The sequence below is a fragment of the Neopelma chrysocephalum genome, unplaced genomic scaffold (assembly GCF_003984885.1).
Source record: "Neopelma chrysocephalum unplaced genomic scaffold, ASM398488v2 Primary Assembly neopelma1_22, whole genome shotgun sequence".
Taxonomy (NCBI): Eukaryota; Metazoa; Chordata; class Aves; order Passeriformes; family Pipridae; genus Neopelma; species Neopelma chrysocephalum.
The window spans coordinates 30,282,353-30,304,625 of NW_020897689.1; the positions used below are offsets into that span (position 1 = coordinate 30,282,353).

Here is a 22,273-nt window from a genome sequence, read left to right on the forward strand (position 1 = left end):
AAAGGACAATGCCTGTTTTTCTTGATGCTAGAAATCCTGGAAGGCATTCTTAAGTTAGTCACTGTAATGGAAGAAGCTGTGGAAATCAAAGACTTTGCGAAGTAATTACATCTCTAAAACGGACTGCGGCAGCACGAGTTATTCTTCCACTTCAGTGTCAAGAGGGCGCAGTGACCCACAGCAGGAGTCCTCGAGGTCACAGGCCTCAAGGAGGTATTAAGAGGGATACAGCATCCATAAGAGTCAACTGTACATTCAGGATCCTGACTCTCTGCAGCTGTAGGTGTTATCAGAAGGTGCAATGGCAGTAGCAGCTAGGTTTACAGCAATCAGAATTTAGCAGGATTTGTGGCTGAGGACAAGTGTTTGGTGTATCCATCCATAGATGATTCTTTTGCTCAGACTTTTTTTGCTCAGGATACCCTCGTGAGATTTGCAAGTGAAATCCTGCACTACAATGCTGAGGACTCCTGCCATTTGCACCCCTAGGGCCATGGCAGAAGTAGGTTGAGATAGAGACAACAGTGGAATTAGCCTGGAACATCCATGAGGCCAACATGGTTTAAAAAGCCACCCACCACCCTTACCAGGAAGGATTCTGCAGATGTGGGCTTTGCAACAGATGCTCCCTCTGTTTGTGGGATTTGAAACCACTGACAACTCTGTTTAGTTACTGGATCTCTCCAGAGCAGCAGATAGTCCAAGTGTGGGTGGATGACAAGAAGTATGCTCTGAGGATTCTGTTCTCTGGAGGCAGATTGCTGCTTACCAGCAACTTAAGAGAAAGCAATTAAAAAGAAAAAAAAAAAAGACAGACTGGGATCCTCATTCACAGAGGAGCTAGAGAGATCTGGCACTAGGAGATGACAAACAAAGTAATTAGAAAATAATTATTTTAAGGGAGAAAGAGATGTAAAAGAGTAGAAGTGAGTCTAGATCATTTCAACTGAATGAATCATAAAAAAGTAAGTTCAGAAAAGAACATGTCCACAATATACAGTTCCTGTTGTGCTGGGTGATTGAGAGGGATGGGCATTCTCTTAACAAGATCTGAACAAAATCTTCACTAGATCTTTGTTCCTGTAGCCATTAAACAGAGAAAAAGCACAGTGACCAACACTTTTCTATCTTCTCTTCAGAAATCTTTTTGAAAACTTGCTTTCAGACACTGTATAAAATCTGTAATGGGCCACGTCAAACAAAACCCCGGTGTCACATAAATTCAACCAGTGGTGAATAGTATCTTTGAGTTATACACAACAAAAATACAAATGCATCCATTAATCCATAACGTTCAAGCTTCCACGCCAAGATAGGAAATGCAAGACAGTGTGTATGTGTATCGGCTGCAGTGCTTCTTGACTGGTAAAAACCATCTATCAAGATATTCACACAGACATAAGACTGAAGAACCAAGATCTTCATACATATACAAAGCCATCTTTTCGTAAAAACAAAAGGACAAGCCACTGACAGGAAAGCGCTTGGAATCTTATTAGTTTGACACTTTGTGTTTCCATATGACATTTGAAATGCTGGAACAATATCAAAACGCTGTGTTGCACTATAAAACCTCAGTGAGGTTCAGGTTGGTTTAAACTATTATATCTTTGTTCATGATACATCTGCCAAAAAAATGATACCAGTCCTCTGAAGCAGAGAACTGAAAAATTTTGTGAAATTAAATTCTATTTTTAGGAATAGAAGCTGCTTACTTCTGACATTTTTTTTCCTTCAAGTTCTTTGTCCTACTACTTATTACTATAGTACTACAACACTGTGAAGCTAAACATTATTTTATCCACATTTTAATGATAACAGACCTCATTTGTTTCACTGCCTTTCCAAATGTTGCAGTAAAGAAAAGTTTCCTTATTCTATACTAGTTTTCGATGCTTCTTTCCTTTATTACTGGAATACTTTCCCTTTCCTCACACGTAAATATGACTCCTATTTCAAATCCCTCAATTTTGCTTTTTTTCCTACTTTGAAACTATTGATTTTTATCTTTTTCAAAAATTGTATATCTGTTTTGAAATGCTTTTTCTGACTGAATGGTATACAAGAAATTTTTGGGTAAGTTTGTCTTCTGTGTAGGAACAAAGCTCAGTCTATCTATTGCCAGAAAGGAAACAATAGAAAGTAAAGTCTGTTTTTGTACTAGTATGGCAACATCTACATGTATAATCCTGAAAGATAAGAAATTTATTTTGAAAGAGAATGGGCTACTACTTCTATAGAATTTTAATGTATTTAAGAAGTCTACACAGGAAAGAAGGAATAGCCTAGCCTGAAAGTAAATTCCTAGTATGTTGATGAAATATCTCTCAGGAGCATTAGTATTTTCTCAGCCACAAAGTAATGGATATGTAGTTCAGGTAGTTAAAATCTGAAGAAAGATTTTTGGGGTTCTGATTAAGGCTTAAAGAATCTAGATTCTACGTTGGCTCCTCTCTGGAGTCCAAATGTCACACTGGGCAAGTTGCCTAATGTCTTCAAACTCATTTTTCTTTCTCTAAAATGAGAATAACATTTATTTTCTCCCACCAAAACATTCATCTTGTCTACTTTAGTGTCCACATAATTAAGTCACTGTGGCAACTCACAGAACCACAAGTTCATCACGCACCTCATTTACTCCTGGTCTAGGTTTTAAACTATGAAGTCTGCTACTATATTTGCATATATAACCAGCATAACAAGACATAGAAATCATCTGAAGGATCTGAGAGTTCCAGGCAGACAACACTCCAGAAAGCTGGGAGTCCAGGGATTAAAGAGATCTTAACTCTTAAACAAAAATTTTCCTTGTGTAGGGGAATGAAGTACTTTAAATTGAAAAATAATGTTGTTATAATCCCTTTAAATAAATGGCAAAACCCTCCCCATCACAATGGCATGTTTTTCTCCCTTTCTCTCATTTAACAATTTTTATCTATGTTTTTCAGATTAACTTTTTATTTAACATCCAGTAATGAGCCCAAAATATGAAAAACAAACAGTATTCAAATAGATTTTCCCAGTGCCAATGCTTTAAATGTTACAGGCATAACCAAGCAGCTGACTCTTCATAAGCATGCAGTGTTACTGTTCAAATGTCCTTTATGCTGTGCAATAAAAGCACCAGACTCTGCATAAAGAAAGAGCCTGCAGGTTCAGGTTCAGCACTAGCTCTGTCTACCAGATTTTAATGAGAGATGACAAAAGTAGAGGCAAAATTTTGCAAAAGAATGCATTATAATAGAAAGGTTTTTTTAGTAAATAAAATCATAGCAGAAGTCCTTCAGTACACTCAGTGAAATGAAAGCTAAAAGTATTACAATAAAGCAATGCTGGATGTTATTATTCTAGCCAACAAAGTTCATTAAGGACATTATTTCTGTTAGTGTACAGCCGGTAAAAAAAAAAGAAAGGGAAAAGAACTATTTGCTACATGCCTTACTAGTTGTAGGTTAAAGCAAACTCCAATAGCAAACAATATAAAACTATAAACAAGAACAGCCCTGTAGAAAATGACAAGGCAAAAAGGTGGCCAAGGACCAGAGACCAAGACTACTTCACTGTTTTCATGCAGTTTCAACTGTACTTATTTTCTGCATTCCCAATGAAATGAAACATTTGCGGAAGACCTAGGAATTGCGTGTAGCTTTCACTTGGAGAATAGAAGTGAAATACTCAAGCACAAGCAACATGCTCAGGAAAAAAAATGTAACCCGACATGCTACAAAATATAGTCAAATTTACAATCACCAAATGGTGAAGGGGCTTGAAATACCTAGTTTAGAAGAATACATGCATATTTTTCTCATCTATGTTCTCTGAAACATTTGTAAGAGCTGTCCTTCAAAGCAAACAGAACTCATGGCACATCTTCCTAAACAAACAAACCAGATGGAGCAATTTGTTTACTTTGCAATGAGTGTCTGCTCCAGACATACAATAGTAGGAAGAACATAGTCTGAATGCGTAGGTCACAGGTAAAGAGAAAAGCAACATATGGCAATCCCAAAACCACAATGCAGCCAAAGGAGAGTCTTTCAAAAAACTTTGAAGAAATATTTTCCTCACTGCCAAGAAAAGAGTAGGTGGCAGGCAGTGTGCATTAGCCAAGACAACACAACACAAAAAACACAAAGCCTGAATTATCATCTTTGCAACAGAGAAGAGAGGGGTGCTTTTAGCAGATGGCAATTAAGGATTTGGCAGGCATCTGGAGGAAAGGAAAGGGTGTGAGTCAAAGATAATGGCAGTATCACAAGTCCAGATAACAGAGAAGATAAAGACACAATGAGAAATACACAACAGAAAAATAATGAATTCAGAACATGCACTAAGACCAACAGAAGAAACAAGTAGAAAAGCAGAGAGCTGTGAAAAAACACATTTGGAACAGAGAGTCATCTCAGCAACGCTGAGAATCATCAAATATTGGGTAGAGGCAGTAACACACATGCAAAAGCGGATGATTAACTTTTTGGTTAGGGAGAAACAGAAATAAAGGAAGTTAATGAATGAACTATAAAAGATTTTGAAAGAAAGCAGGAGAGGGAGGTTTGGAAGTAAAGATACAGTGAGAAATGGTGACAAGAGACTTGGACAAGGGTGTTTCAGGCTTAGGGACTAGGAGGTGGAAGAGAAAAACTTATCAGTTTAACAGAACACCCTTACTTTCTTAAATGAAACAGGAGTTAATCTACTAAGTGTGAACAGCTTGCCTTGTCCTAGTTAATTATTTAACCTTCGCTTCTTGCTGAGGGTGAAGTACTAAAAGCATTACAGGTGCTTCATAATTACTAGTAGTTAATAGAAGAAAGGGACATGATGAAATACACATTTAGAATTCAGTCTAATTTTATGTGTGTGTTTAATTTACCCTTTGCATTTCCTTTCGGTAAAAAGAAGTATTTTGCTGCTACAGCACACAGCAATACTAAATGATAATTGAAGAGTTCAGCATGGAACATCTTTTACAGTCTCTCCTTCATGCTATTAAGGAGAAATCTTGGAGCTTGCTTTGTTTTCCCATGATTGACATTACAGACATGTAAGTGGCAGACAAAATTAAACAGTTTAAGATGAAAATGTTCACACTGGTAGGTCATGGGGAGCACAGAAACTTACCAGTTGCTAGAAAGTTCACTCTGGAACAAAAGCTGAAATGAATTGCAGCGTGTCGAGCCAAACAAAAGAAAGTACAAAACTAACACAAAACTCCCTTTTGCCTCAGTGAGCCCCTAGACCAACTCAATATTGTCTCTGCCAAAAAAAGTACGCAGTGCTGCACACTCTCACGACTCAACTGCAAATCTTGCTTTGTTTAATGTCTCAACTTCTCAGGTCAAGTCATTTAGATAAAAAACTACATGTAAGTGTTCATGTGAAGACAACATTTAGTCATAGAACTCCAAAGAAAAAAATCAATGTATTTGAGTAGGAATTAACTAAAACCTAGGAACTAACAAAAAAATCCCCATAATATTTTCAACAGATTGTTTTCTGCTGATCTCACTGTATGCTAGAATAAGCTTTATGATTTTTGAATGCTCAAAGACAGTGCTACAGGGAATTTCCGCAACCACCATGACCTGCCCTGTTATTAATTAACCTACTGAAAACTGTATCTTACTAAAATTCCAAATAAACTTTACTCTGAGTACTTTCCCTTAGTAACCTTTGGAAATTCTATGCGGAGACACCACATTTCTCCTCCCTTCTCCTGCAATAACTGGAGCTTCTGCATGTTCACAACTGGAGGACAGCAGCTCTTCTTGCTCCCAGCTGAGAAACAAGATAGCAGAAAGCAGCAAGAGAAATTGAAGACTAAATAAAAATTAATCACACAGTCTACTGTTCATTCATTACGCCTTTCATAATGTTATTTTCCCAAGTATAAATTGCAGGGGGTTCAACACATATGAAAAGTGGTTAACAAGAATTTAAATGTTAAAACGTGATCTACTTCATACAAGAACAGTTTAGATGAACTAGATCAGTATTCCTAAGCACATTCGAAGCACAAATGACTCGATATTAATATGTTATCACTGAAAAGAAGAGTGTATGTGTCATTAAACAAAGCAGGTAGGAGCACTCTGGATTAATCTCATTCATTAACAACTATTTTTCTCACTTTAAATCTCTTCACATTTTGAAAATAAACTTACTGATATTGTTATTTTCATCTTTCAATTTTTGCCTCATTTTCCCAATGGTTAAATTTAAAGCAAGATTTGCTTTTAAATTGCAAAACCAGTACCTGGTAACTGAACTGCTGAAGCAAAATCAACTGTTTTGTTCCCTTGAGTTCCTGTCCTCTTTGACCACTGACCAAATTCAAAACTGATTAACAAGAAATTAGTTTATCTTTGCTATGTTAAAATTAGCCTAATCCAGTAATGCATGTTATTGTTGAAATAATGCTGCTTAGATTTTCAAGGATCTTTATGTTAGACGCATAGAGCCACTAAACACAGCCATCCAGAAATATAAAAATTGGACATCAATTAGGAACACATACACACACAAAAGGTCTATTTGTATAGAACTATAATGTTTTACCAAAAAAAAAATAATTAAAAAAAAAATCAATAATTCAGTGTTTGTTCTTTATAAAACACCAGTAATATCCACTGCAGTCAGAGGAAGTTACTCATGTCCTGCAGTGAGATAGCTACAATATCAAAAGTAGAACATCTGGAAGACAAAATGCAACAAAAAATGAATGCAATATTATATTCAAATACTTAATCAACTCTATAAAGTGCTCCTTGCTCATCTGAAACAAAATATGTGCTAAAGTCTGATTTCCCTTGGCTTCCCAAAAATCAAGCCACGCATTGAACCTATTCAGTATTCCCAACTTCACCCCTGCAAGAGTAAGTGCTATGTGGACTGAAGTGGTGCAGGGAAACAATAGCTGTGAACAACAGGAAATATTCAGATATTGAGCTGCTTTGTGTCCTTTTCATTTGCCATTTAGCCTACATTTTATGTACCTTATTCTCATCACCTGTATATCTTCTGTATACTTTTTACATTGTGGATGTTGAACTTCCGAATTCTATTCTATTCAAGAACAGAAAGTCTGAGTTGGGTTTTGTCCCCTATAGATCAAAAAGCCAACACTATCAGGTCAAACTTATCAGTGAAATTGAACTTACGGAACTCTGGGGTGTATTCTACCTCAGTTTTAGAAATGCCTTAGGCAAAATACTTAAAGAAATAACAAAGAACTCCCTCCATGCAACTGTGCTCTGAGAACTATTATCCACTTCTATTCATCCACAGAAAGCATACTCCTTGTTTACTACTATTAACTACTATTTACTACTATTAACTATTTGGTAGTTAACAAAGAGACAGGAAAACACAGCACCTCTAACAGAAAATTCATAACTAGCAGAGTTCATAGAAAAACAATGTCATATAATCTCAGAAGCCTTTGAGGGATTTAGCAGATCAGAAATATAGTTGTAAGTTTTGTAGCTTAAAATTTATTTGCTATAACAAGCCAAAAAAAGAAAAGTATGGAACACAGCATTCTTATTTCATACCGATACTCTAAACTTGTCTTTTATTACATACAACAACAAAGCAGGACAACACAAAGGGACATTAAATTGTACATATGCAGACAACATCTGAAGCCTAACTTTTCCCTGCAGTTTGAATGACCCATCAAATTACTCTCTTGGTCTGAACAGACAGGCAAACACGTTCACTAGCACTGGTTTACTCATAAAATAGCACCTTACAGCTAATTGATGTGATAGCTATCAATCAGTACATATGATTGCTGCCACAGGTATGCTAACATGCCACTGATATAATGGGTATCTTGTCAAGCACAACATAATAGAATTTATATAGAAAGGGTTCTGCAAAAACTAAAGACCTGCACAAATTATCTTATTCTTCCAAAACTCTTGAGACACCTTTCAGAGTAATTTAATCTATATTTGCAAACTTTCCCATTTAATTCTATTAAAAAAATAGGTAATTCTGTAAGTACCACAGGGTAACTATACAGGGAATATTTTTGTGCTTTGATATTTAAAAAACAAATGAACAAATAAAACCTAAAACCCCACCCACCCACCAAACTCCCCCAAAAAATCAAAAAAACACCACCACCACCTAACGTAATGCTCCATGCTCTGTTATTTGTGTTTTTCACAGGCAAAACCTTCCCTGGAGGGATCCAAGTTACCATAAGACCTAGTTTTCCACCACCCATTATCTGAAATTGCCAGAAGACCAAAGGCTGAAATCTTCTTCTGGACTCTTCCTCAGGTCACTGAGAGGTTTATCGGTGGTATCACTGGAATGAAGATTTCATCATAAATCCTGTGTGACTTTAGGGTGTGTAGATTAATAAAGGCACATCATACTACCTGCAAAATTACAAAGCCTTTACAAGGAACAGCTGAATTCTCTTAGAGACTCTGGACAGATGGCAGGATTGTACTATCACTAAATCAGCTTAGTCAAATACATTATTAGTTCTCCAGCCCAATATTTGCTGCATATTCCTAATCAAATTGCTGAATGAAAATGGCAATGTGCCAAGCTTATAGCAAGTAAACACTAGAAATCCATTTTTTTCCAAGATCGATCTCCTCCTCATGTGCTAGAAAACAAAGCTTCTCTTGAAAAAGCAGCTCATTACAAAACACTATAGATCAAAACATAAATTCTACTTTTTTGTGTGTTCACTATTTAATCAAATGTCTGTTAAGCTGCTTCTTTGTGACTATGAAGTATTTCAGGAAAACCAGGAGGTCAGACTGACTGCCACAGAATCCCCACATCAATGTGAAAGCATAATGGTCTTTCAGGTATCTAAAATAACAGGTCCCTCCTCGGCTGGACGCGCAGCTTCTCTGAGAGATAATTCCATCATCAAGGGATAAGTGCTTCACTCATCAGAACTGCCACATAATGGTCAAACACAAATTAATGCTTGCAAGAAAAGATGCATGATTCTACTTCAGTTTCCAGAAGGCAATTCCAAGTGCTTGCTAATTTTCCCCTTAAAAGCACAAGGAATCAAAAGCATTCATAAAATCACCAAATTTGTAATCAAGCATTCACAGAGAAATTTATTTCTTCAGTACATAATCAAAACTTATTTTGATGGAAGTCACACTCAGTCATATTTTTCTAGGAGAAACGATTCTCAAACATTTTTGCCTGTCCTCTGTTCAGTGCCATTTCTTCTCCCTTGTCACCCTAAGGTTAATGCTCAGGAAGGAGAACAAAGTGATTATTACTGTGCACGACAAGGATTGTTTGCTGCAGCAATTACTCCTCAATCAGAATGTTACTTTTGTTTACACTCAACACGGATAAAAATATGAACCCTAGATATTAGCATATGCTAAATACACATTTTACACTGCTTGACTTATGAGCAGGTAACACACTTTAATATAGGTGTGGCATTATGAAACCTCTTTTGAAATTCTAACATTCTGTGCTATTAAATACATGTTCTTATTTTCATCTGCATGAGAGAAGTGGTTGATTTTATTCACATCAATACACTGAACTAATAGGTATATTCTCATTTGTATCGAAGCAAACACTGTATTCTTATAACCTATATATTTATTTCCCTGAATGATTATCTGAAATACAGTCAATGTTTCAAGTTCCCAATTAAAAGGTTAAAAAAATTATCTCCACAGACAAGTACCATAATTTTTACTGTATGTTGAGATTTTTAATCTGACAGTTCATGAACAGAATTTGCATAGAGAGCAGACAAAGTCTCCCTAAAACACTTCTACAATTGATTCCCTTAGTGGTTTGACATGAACTGAATAGTGTTGAACAATTTATGCACCATTGTTTGGGACAGGCTCTTTAACTCCTTTCCAACTCCTTAATAAATGTGAGAAACTGCGTGTATCTTTATGTTAGCATACATACTGGTTAACTGCATTAATCATACACAACAGACCTGTGCTCAGTTAGGTGGGTCTTTTCAAATACAGGCAATTAAACCCTCCTACATATGAATCACTTTGCATTCACAGAATACTTTCTATATGAGCACTAAATATTTACAAACGAGGCTGGCATATTTTATATAATCTTCACCACCTCGGCTGAGATGACTAAGGAGAGCTATCATTATGTACATAACAGAGTTACAGGCAGGTGCAGATTAAATAGGGTCACCTTATTCCTTATTCCCATCTTCCCATTATGGCTATGGCACCTGGACTCTGAACTTGACACACCACTCACATTGCTAGCTTGAAATAAAAGGCATGTCAATTCAGGACAGTTTACAGGATGTTTTGCAAAAAAGTTATGATTGTTATTAGTTAAGATTTTATGAAGTTTCCCACATACTCTAGTATGTTCAATCAGGCCATACTCTCTTACACAGGAATCACAAAAGTGAGATGAGCTGTCTCTGCTGAACTCCTAGTTCTGAAAAACACAAACATCATCAAGTCTAATGCTGCAACCCCAAAGGAATTTTGGAAAGGAAAAAGCCACTGACTCCTTCATAGACTCCTTCAAAATGACAGAGATAAAGAGAAGAGTCAATATGCTAATAGTCACAGTCTCTTATTAGAGACATTTTAAAATGAAGCCTCTGTCTCATGGGAAATTGTAATCTGATTTTCTTTTCAACTATCAACAAAAAATATTTTTGAAACATCAAAATTAAAGAACTCTTTTCCCATGGAAGATGAAGTATAACATATTCAGCTGACTCTTACTAGACATTTTCATTTGAAGCAAAAGCACTTTTACCTTCCCAAAATGAAGTATTTTATGTTTTGCTAAAAATATTTTAACAGGGATTTATTATCTGCATTTTTAGTGTTAGGGTCTTTCATTACCTTCCATTTAAAAGACACAAAGCAAAATTGTAATGATATTTAGTATGCAAAGCAGATGACACAATAGATTATAATTTGTAAATAAGGCACTAGATTTGTGAACTGAGATTTTACAAATGCTGAAACAAAACCAGGATGCATTTCCTTAAACTGAACCACACAAAGAAATAAAACGCACCTACTTCCAATTTCTGTACTTGCATGTGTTAAGAATTACTCCTTACACCATATCCTGCAGGAAGTATGTTTTTTGATTTATTATTATTAATAATACTTCCAAAAAACTGGATGGTGTCAGCACTTTACCATTTGTAGTTGTATTAGCTGGCCTTTCAAGGGGACCCCTGGTGGCCTAGTGGTTAGCATGCAGGACTCTCACTGCTGCGACCACGGGTTCGAATCCCAAGTCCCCCGGGCAGATGGTAGCTCGTTAGCCCTGTGAGGCCATCCATCTATGAGAAGGTCACTCTAAACAAACCTACGTCCTGAGGACCTCACTGCCATTGTCCAAGCTTGCTTGGCCCCGGCAGATGAACCTTAGGATTAAAGGGTGGGCTCAGTTCAGCGCAGGCTGTGTCTCACCTAAAAAATCCATTGCGCAGGCTGGAAAGGTAAAAGACCTTTCCCCAAATCTTCGTTCGCGAAGACTGGCCATTATTAGCTGGCCTTTCATTTTGTCTTTAAAGCAGCCATTATCATGCACAGTTTATCTCTGTATAAACCACTCGGTAACAGCAGTTTGTCACCTTTGTATATATTATTGATGAGAAAGCAGACAACCCACCAATTAAGATGCTTCCCTTGTCCCATCTCCAGGCTCAGCCTGAGGTACTGATGGAACAGTTGAAATAAAAACTCAGTTTTACATTTCAAAGAAAGTTCAAAGGCAGTGAGAAAAGGCTACCCTGCAAAGGACACAGAAATTGTATTTATTGCTGGAAAAGTTTATTTAAGGAGTAGACTGTATTATTTATTCTGTATGATAAAAATTATACTGTGACTCCACATCTTGTTCAACTAGACGTTCGACTTAGTTTTTCTTTCAGCCTTTTATTAGATCTATAAATCTGACAAATCATAGTTTGAACATTCTCTTACAACACAAGTCACAGCTTAGTATCAAAGATACAGTTAAATAATGGCCAAGATATAAATTAAGCAGATTTAAATGGATTTGTATTTCTACTGCTACCCGAGCAAGACATACAACAATGTATCTTGTGCCCCAAAACATTGCCAAGTGATCAATTAAAGAAAATATTAAAAGTATCTGAAATCAGGATGTCTTTAGATGGACAAACAACCCTGAGATAACTTGTATTCTCGGCTTCCATCCAAATTCTCAGGTTGTCAGTAATCACCAAGCCATTCCATAAACACTAAGTATTTATTCCATGGCCTATTAGTCCTTTCTAAAGTAAGTAAAACAGGAGAATTTATCCAACAGAAGTTATCTAAATGAAATATTCTGCTAAAAAAATAGATATTTTTTAAAGAAATTAGTATCAAATGAAATTACATTGGCTGCATAGCATATCTCTCATCTTGTTTTTGAAAAACCACACAGCCTTTCTTTCCTCTGTTCCTGAACATAAGACTAAATATCCCATGTTAAGACACATTTATGCAGCTGACAAAAGTCATTTATGCAGCTGACAAAAGTCATCAATGCAATACACAGTACAACTTTGCAATGGTAACTACACAGGATAAGTGCACCACATCTACACTGTAAGTTAATGGAAAAGAGCTGATCTAGATCAGCACTAGTAGACAACACAAAATATTTCTCTTACCTCCATTTCTGTGCAGTGTAAATGGCCTGATTTACCTGTAACAGAAAGAAAGGTTTTCAGATTAAGTAAAAGATTATGGAAAAAATAAAACTAAAAACCGGAGTCTTTTTTTTTGAGTAATTGCCACATACTCTTTGTCTTACTTGAATCATACATTTCCGTAATGTTATTATTATGAATGCATCACAGAATTAACAACAAGAAGGCCCTACCCTTTTTATTTGGATCCTTCACAATACTCCCTTTTAAAAAGATGTGTCTTTAATGTCTCGGTTCATTATTTAAATTGTATGACTGATGCTTGGCCATGGAGAGAACATGAAAATACACTGGCTTAAATTAAGCAGTAGAAAATAATTATTTCAAGAGAAAAAACAACATTAATTCATAAAGCAGGGAAAAGCCACTGTTTCATCTAATACTTCTGGGATATCAAAGAGTTCAACAACAACATAAAGTTCAAGCCAATTAAAGTTGAAGCATTACTGTACTATTTTTATAAGTCCCTCTTGTCAATTTTTGCATTTCTTCAGCATTCAGGAGCATCACTTTGGAATTTGTATAATACAGAAAAATTAAGTTCCTGAACTGTTTCATCAAATTGAAATCTCAATTTTCCCAAATACAAAACAGTTTCATACAAAAGTGGCTTGACAACTTACAAAAAGACTGAAATTTCACAGCATATTAGGAAACTATCATGTCACTAAAAGCAGCAAGTTTATAATTTTGTATTAATAATACCTATCAAACTACAGTTAAGTAATTCTGACAGGATGATTTTCTGCTGGAAAAATTACATTGAAGAAAGTTAAGTACTCCACAGAAATCTATCCATTTGCAAGGGGACCTACACAAAACCTTAATTTCAAAACATACAGACAGTTGAATTTTACTCTTTTTGTCTTAGCTTTTCGGCTGCATTGCACTAACACTGCTAGTTTAAAATTTGTGACTTTGGGCCCGATGGCACAGACCCCAGAAAATGTGTGGCACAGTCCTGAGTCCTCACATGATCAAAAACCAGAACAGGACGCATTCGCTTGACTGCACGCACTCTGAGAGTGTATGTTCCATGGCATGGTTGCCAAGGATTTACTGCAATAGTTAGGAAAAGTCTGCAGTTTGTAGCCATAACTGGAAGGACTGTTTTATCAGACTGGCTGATGAGCCCAAGGAAGCTCAACCAACTGGTTAGCACAAGGTTTGCACAGAGGAGTGATTATACTGACTCTATGTTATACATGAACACCATGCAAAACACTCGGCACTGAGGGAGAGTCACCTGCACAGACAAAAAGCTTAATTTTTCATACTGAACTGGTCACCTTCCCTTCAAAACTAAAGGTTAAACACATCTTGAATGAATAGGGAACATCCACCTAACAGAGTGAAAGTTGTTTACCTTCCTTTTGAACTGTTGCCAATGTAAGCTGAACGCTTAACTCTGGTGTCTGACTTCAAAACAAAAAGCAGAAGAGTGACTTAAAAAGGCGGCTTTTGCATCACACATTATCCTTTCAAAAGGACTGGTGTCTCTGGTTGATTCACTTTGAGATTCACATAAAATGTTTTTTCTGTTTAAAATGGTAACATTAATGTGATTGTTACAAACTATAAACGGGAGAAAATTACTGAGAATGCTTTTTAACTACCCCTAGAATTATTAGCAGATTTACTAATATTAGGGACTATTTTTGTGAAACTCCAATTACAGATGACCAAAGCAATGTGTCTCCATGATAGAAGATGATATAAGACTAATTCACAGAAATGTAGTCAAGATAGGAAAAAAAAAAAAAGCACATGCTGCCTTTTTTGGATAAAGGTGTTCCTTATTTCATATATGCTACTTTCAAAATTTACTATTGCTTTCAGAGCAAACCATGACTCATTTTTTGTTTTATTATAAAAATACAGGGAACACTAAACTTAATTATTTATTCCTATTTATACCAACATTTTAAAAAACAATCGTATTGTCATGATTGCATGTGCTGTGGCAGGAAGGGGAAATAACAAGTAGTTTAAGCCTCACACCAGTTCAAATGCACCGCAGACAGTATTCTAGACAGGTGCAAACTACTAAGTGACTTACAACATTATAATATATGCTGTGTTATGGTAATTATTAACTATACCATTCCATATGCCTCTGTACACCCTGAGTCCAGCTATATACTTAGCAGATTTCCCCAAGGTGTTTGCAGTGACTTGTGGACACCCTCCATCAAGCATTTACTACATTTCAGAAGAGATCATTAACAATACTGTTAATGTACTTACATACATCTATCAAGATTGAAATTAATTAGCTTTCATATGGCCCCTACAAACCAATTTACTTAAACTGGCTTTATTTATACTGGCTGGGGTAGAAATTTCTTCCCTCTTCAGCTGACATGACTGAAAAAGCAGAAACTCATAAATGTAGCCTAAGGGTCACACCTTCTTCATTTGCACTGCAAGAAGAAAAATCCCTATAAGAAGTCATAGAATAGTCTCTGTCTGCAAGCATTAAGTGCTTCTCTGATAAACAGGTGAAGTCTTGAAAAATTATTTCAGGTGCTGCTTCTTAAGATAAATTCAGACTTCTCCAGACTTCAGAACCATTCAACTAGATATTCACCTGTGTAGCTTTTCCACCACTCTTACTGCCAAAAAAACATTCAACAATAATCTTCCGTGACACTTTCAAATAGCAGCTAATACATTCATTACTAGTAAACAGCATAATTCTAACTGTCAACTTCAGTTTATAAACAAACTACAATTTGGAAGATTATATGATTTTTCACCCTCAGCTTGTTGAAATGCAAAAAGTGAAGTTTTTGCAAGAAGAAAAGTGACTTACATTGGAGGTTTCCTGTATGTCTGAAATTAGTCTTCAGAGAGACACATTTGCCAGGGGGAAAAAAAAAAAAAAGAAAAAAGAAAAAGAAAAGAAATCCCAAACCTTCACAAGCATTTTTGTTCTCAAAAATTTCTATTTGAAAATTATTCTTATATCAAACTCTCAACAAGAGGAGTCATGACAAACTTTCCTCAAGCACTAGGGAACACTGTCTCACCCCTTAGGGCAGGAGCTTCCTGTAATGCTACCGCTGGTAAGAAGCACACATTTAAGACTGAGTTTTGAAAGAAAAATAGATAATTCACTACGTTAGAATGGATCGACACAGAATATTTGTAGGAAGGCATGTGGGATGTGCAAAACCATTTGCAATCCCATCTGAAGAAAAATTAAGGTACAGAGTTGACGTTAGTGATGTGACACCACAATCACATGGTCGCTGTTTCAGCTATAACCAGCTGCTCTAAGAGCCCTGAAGCTCAGAGCATCTCCCTAGCCTTCCTCTAGTGTCTCAGATTCCTCTGCTCAGATCCACAGGCATTTCCTTCAAGAGACCTTCTTGCAGAGTTGAAATTATAAGCACTGATTTTCTAGCAACAGTGTGGCTGATGTATGCACTGGCAACAAACCTGAAACTCATTTTCTGTTAAAGATTAAGATTATAATTAAATGTCAGAGCCCACTTCTGCAGGTTTGGAGTGAAATCAAGCTGCTGTTGCCACAACAGCAGAACCTAAGCGGCAGGAATGACACACACTGCCTGTATGTACTAGAGGTCAGTGGTAAAGGTGGCCAAAGAATGAACATAGGAGCTAACCTAAAGAAAGGGAGCAAGGAAGAACATAAGAGTCACTAACTCAATTTCCTTAAATTGGACAGTCTTCAGTCACTCTCCTAAATTAACAATAAGTTGAATTTGTATTTGCATTCTAGCTTTTACATCTTCAAGAGGCACTGTAGCTACAATAATAAGCTTTTCTCTGCCCTTAAGAGAACAAGGAACTCCTCTAGTGAAAAAAAGTAGTTCAGACTCACATTTTATCATCTGACTGCAGAAACTGGAGTTTTAGCAACTTTGGAGTTACCAAAAACTGGAGAGCTGGCAACTAATCTGAAACTGGTCAGATTAGTTACCAAATCTGACAAGTTCATCAATACAAGAGTCAAGATGAGTACGAATAAAAGGAAAAGGAATGAAAGAAGAAAGCAAAGGTAACCATGCAACACAAGAAAAAGAGAAGAATATGCAAAGAACAGGATTCATAATTAAATGAAGGGAGAGGAAAATATTGATGTAGGAGGAGTGAGCCAGAATTCTGGCTAAGGACGATATTACAAGATAAACTGAGGAGGACAGTGAAAACTTGCATGATAAACAGAAATAGGAAAAAAAGTGACAAAGACAAATATAGGGAAAGTGTAGCTTATGAGTAAGACATCAGGATGCAGGGAAGAAGGTCAAGAAGAGTGAGAACATGAGCAAATGGAAGAAAGCAGACTGGATTAGGAGAGGTAATCAGAGACCCCTCAGAGCAGCAAGCACAGAACCCCATATTTTTAAGAAAAACACTTAGACTTTGAGGAACAACATAACCTTCCTTTAAACTGTAATTAGAAGGCAACGAGAAATGGGATGAGTTTTCAGAGCTTGTGGCTTTTTGGTTGTGACTCATGATTTCTGTATCAGCCTACAGCTGATGACTTAGTAATTATATGGCTCATTTTTCTGCTTGGGAAAGAGAAAGAAACTGTAAAAAATTGTAAGAGAATACAAAGAAAATTCTTAGAGAAGTTTCTAGACCAAAGGCAGTCAGGATTTTCCTTCCCTGTGTCAATCTTTTTTCATGCCTTCATTTTTCTCCATTCAACACTTCACTTAAGTTACTCCTCATTTTGTACAGTCATAGGCAATCCTCTTATAAATTGCTAAGAGGTCTTATGTGTTAATACCCTGTAATTGTAATAAAAATATTTTTTAAATTGCAAATTAACAAATCCATGCTACCTTAGTGCTACCTTCTAATATATAATTAAATAGTGGCTCTTTATCTTGTCTCATTTCTACTCTTCACAAGCCTGGGTTCCACTGCTCACCTTCTTTAGCAAACCTCTAAGCTTCCCTATGGATCACATCAATTTTTGTTACTCTAAGAAAATACTGTGGTAGATCCACATCTCTGAGTGCTGCTGAGCTCCATTTGTAGTTGCCAGTCTCTTCTGCAGATGTGTAAATACAGATATTACATTCACTTTCCTCTGGCCTGTCCAGATATCAACCCTTCACAAAAAAGTGTGAATTTGCAGAATTCATGTGTCTCAATTTTTATTTTTTAAAATTTCTGGTACTCTAATCATACTCTAATTTTTCCTGGAGCTACCCAACTGCCTGCTCATCCAATAAGTACGTGTGCTCCCGGCAGAATTCTGACTTCATTGAAGTCACCAGCAGTTTCTCTCATTATGTTTGACAGATCTGGAGTTTCAAGCAAGTTACAGCTTTTCTAAATTGATAATACAGCACTGTTGGATCTGTTAAAAACTTTCACAAGTTGTTAATAAACTTTCTCAAGTATATGAAAAAGGAGTTCTCTTAATTCTTCTCTACCTTGCCTATGTCTTTGCAGTCTTGTATTTACACTGTACAAAGTGACTCATCTCCTTTTGTTCGTCTTAAAATGCACAGAAATAAAATTCAGCAACACACTCATAGTTGCACATGTCACACAAGTTTGCTTAAGGTTTTATCGGGAATGGTACAATATTCCCTTTGTTTCCTTACCAGATCCAATGCTGTAATGTGATAAATTAATTCAGAAACAGAAAGAGTAAACACTCTTTGGTTTCCTTTTAACAGATATTAAGAAAAAGCTTCCCCAATTTTATAAAGATATGTTCATTGCCAACATGGAACCAGGATGTTATGTGCCTTTAATCCTCTTGTCATCTGCAACATACCTACTGCACACTTGGCAAACACGCTCACACTTAGGTAAGACTCATTCTCAACGCTGCTGCCATGCAGGTCATTTGCACTGCCTGTCACTCTGATCACGCCTCGCTCTTTGAATCGTCCTGTTCAAGGCACTTTCTCTCTCTGTCTCTCCCTCTGTCACATCAAACACCGTTACTGTCTTCATTTTCAAAGCTCTTCTTGTGCGACCCCGAGTCCTACCCATCACTTCTCTCTGGGTACTGTGGGGTAAACCGTCACCTCCAGCCAGCCCTGAAGCTGGACTCCATCACCCATGGTTTTTGCCAAAAAAACCCCCATCTTGGTTCTTTCTCCAGTGATGCCACACAGGGACATGATAACTCCCTGCAACATCATGACAGATGTCTCATTTTTCACTCAACTGCTAACAGTGACAACTAAAATTCCATTTTCCTTTCTACAGCAACATTTTTACGGCATTAGCCAGGAAAACCTCTGTTAAAGTACAAATGTGTTATCTTACTTAAAGTCATTATTAATATCAGGAGCCCACAATTCCTCAAAGTTTTTCTTTCAAAGTTTTTATTTTTTCCTTAGGAAAAGTGCAGTTTTCAGACAACACCAAATCAGACTTCATTCCTTCACTGCCTACTTACCATCTTCAACATTTCTCCATACAAATATAGGTATTTGTATGGAGAAGTGGTCACCTACCACTGTTGGAAATTTCCTTCCATTTCTTTCGTGCAGGCATTTGAAATACGCACCTTTTTTTAGTCAAATACATTGTTTTGTTATGCCAAGGTCTTTCCTTCGCTTATTTTGTCCTCCTCCACCAGAGCTGCCTATAATAGGACCTCCAGCACCTGTGATATTCACAGAGAGCCCGTGTAACCCCTGGTGCATGGGATGCATCAGCATAAGCCATGACTGGAAGCCTTCCAGTTCACACTTACATACTGGGAACCACTATGATGACAGGAAGTCAGGCATAAATAAGGCCTAAGCTTTCTTTTTTCACAGATCAGTAGAGCAAGCAGAGATAAAGGCATCAACTCACCAAGGCTCCTCTGTGCTGTCTAGCACTATTTTCTTCCTACCTTGACTTAGAACATTAACATAACTATATAGATATCTATCTTAAAACTCTTGGGGGATAAAGTGAGGCTCAATACATCAAGTCTTACTATTTTTTAAACACAGATGTGTCTGAGTACCATTGAACTAAATCCAAATTCAGAGCATAATTAAGTCAGCATTCTAGAGGTACTATTTATTTTAGCATTATTCATAACAACACCTCTTTTGAAACTTAAACAGCAAGAAAAGCAACTCTCATCCATCATTTTTAAAAAGGGCCAGTAAAATTAGAAGGAAAGTGTCAGTACCTTCATCTTCCTCTAAAAATCATACCTATTTTTCCTCTTGCTCCACAAGCAACTGAGATGAGAATGTCTTGATGTACACAAGCTGAATTTGCATTTATTCATTCTATATTTCTCCACACTGCCCTCCAATACTTGGGCACACAAGGGTGTAAGAATGACACAAAAGTCATTAAAACTGCCAAGACAACATAAACTATTCTTCTCCAGCATGTCTCACCCTGAGCCCTCCAAGTCGCGTGAAAGCCACCATGCAGTCAACTTTTCTGTGATCTTTTTGATTCAAAGCCAGAATACTCTATTCATTATGCCCTCCCGCTGAACATCTAGCAGATTGCCAAGAGAAAAATCTGCATCATACTTGCTTCTGATAAGACCAGCAGTAATTTGCCTCTGTGCTTTCTCTTCTAAGGCTGGAGGACAAGGCAAAAGAAGGGCCACTGACACTATCCACAGAGGTGCGATCTCAGGAGAGGGAGGGAAGGCCGAGGAGCACCACATTCATGCCAGCCCTCAACAGTCAATGGATGGAAGTCAGCCCAACTTGGCATTTAAAATACCCGTCTTTGCCCCTTTCCGAGACCCTCACGGCTGTTCCTCCTAAGGAGCTCGGTGCAATCCCCAGAATCAGTGACTGCCTTTGCTAAGTCAGGGCTCTGGCACTAACAAAACATGTGGGGAAAACTCTCATTTTACCAAGCCTGCTTATGCCCAAAACTGTCCTGCAGGAAGGAGGTGGCACAGCCAGTGCACTGAAAAGCAAGAGCCCCTTATGCAGCTTGCAGCAACAGCTCAATGCCAATGAAACAGCCTCCTGTGCCCTAAGGTATCCTGATGCCACTGAATACTGGGCATGAGGTCTATTGCCAGCTCTTGTGTGGGTTTTCTATTCCTGTATCTATCATTTCATTATTGCTCCAAGTTTATAAAAGCGTGTTGTAAATGTGGTTCTGCAAGAGAGCTCAGGGAAGTCAAACCACATGTTTACCCCAAATGTTTTAGCTCATTCAGAAGTAATTTTTTATTGCATCTGGCACTTCACGAGATGCCACCCTTACCTCTTTTCGTACAAATTGCAAGTTACAAAGAGATGGCTAAAACACCCATTAGTTAACATACATTCTACTCTATATGTCCAATTTCATCGTGGGTATTTCTAAGCAACCCAAGTTTCTATGGTACTCAGATGTCACGGAGTTACCATGATCCATACTAAGATGACCACAGTGAGCATTTCTTTGGTTTTTTGCATTTTCATGTTTCTTTCTTACTTTGGTTCTGGAAAAGCAATAAGGTTTGCACTGCTCTGTAAAAACATCACTTTGCGTGCGTCTCTAGAGCAAACTCCGTGACACGGCTGCGTTTGCTCCTGACTTTGCCCGAGCCCCACTGACAGGCGTGACTGATCACATCGCTCTCCACAATCCCAGACAAAGCCCGAATGTTCACTACCCAAAGACACCATTCTTCGGGGACTCCTTTATTTGCCCACACAGGATTCTGTTGTTTACTAAAACAGAAACTAACAGCCAATATTTGTTCCTGTGAATTATCCAAACCTATGCACCAACCTACAGCTATACGCTTTTTATGTATCACTAGAACAAAACAGCTTTACAACTCAGAGCTTTAACTCGAAGAACCCCTATTGCTCTAACAAACCTCCTGACACAGGCATTTAAATCTAAATTGTCTGAAATACAAAGGCAGAAAAACAATTAGCAGGAATCCTTCCTGATCCTCCTTTTGCCAGGGATTCAGGTAATATAAATGGTTACATCAAAATGAATAAAGGAGTAGCATTTTCATCCTTATTATTTTTACTTCTTTTTAACCAAAACCTTGTTTTTTTAACAAGCTGACCAAATATTAATAGATCACACAGATAACACTGGAAAGATCTGAGAATCAGTCTCTGGTTGTGGTTAAGGACAGTGATTCAACTCCAACAGCGTTTTTCTGCCCCACTATCAGCGAAACTCATCTTTGTTTCCTGTCTCAAGGACATTTTCTTCAATTTCTATATATTGTTACTTGGAATTTCAAGTATTGTGCATTAACTGGAAAACTGTTTCACAAGAAACCACTCTGGAAAACTACCATCAGTTTCTACATAATCCGTACTTCTTTTTAAGGAAACTTCTAATTTATATCTCAGGAGTAAAATTAATGTGACCAGATGGCATCAGGGCCTATGCTTCGCTGTACTGCTCCCCAAGACATAGCACCAGTGCAATGGTTCTTCCTAAGCTCTCACTGCTACAAAGTAGAATACAGAAGGCTAAGAATAAAAACCCGTTCGAGAGGCTCAAGATGAAATTGTCTCAGGAAGCTCATTAATCATCACCTCAGGAGAATGCAGTGAGCAATAAGGAGAACAACTGGAACATTTCAAAAGATACCAACCAGAAGGAAGCCTACTGTAAGTTCCTCAGTATTCAGTA

The 22,273-nt window shown here is 37.2% G+C and overlaps 1 protein-coding gene across 5 annotated transcripts in view; it reads right to left on the bottom strand.

Moving 5' to 3' along the window:
- Positions 1-22,273, bottom strand: part of SPIRE1 (spire type actin nucleation factor 1) — a 126,459-nt gene that overhangs the window by 101,774 nt on the left and 2,412 nt on the right. For all 5 annotated transcript variants that reach the window (XM_027676965.1, XM_027676949.1, XM_027676956.1 and 2 more), the window contains exon 2: positions 12,659-12,693. In XM_027676965.1, the coding sequence (XP_027532766.1) occupies positions 12,659-12,693 (35 nt within the window). The remainder of the gene's footprint in view (positions 1-12,658; positions 12,694-22,273) is intronic.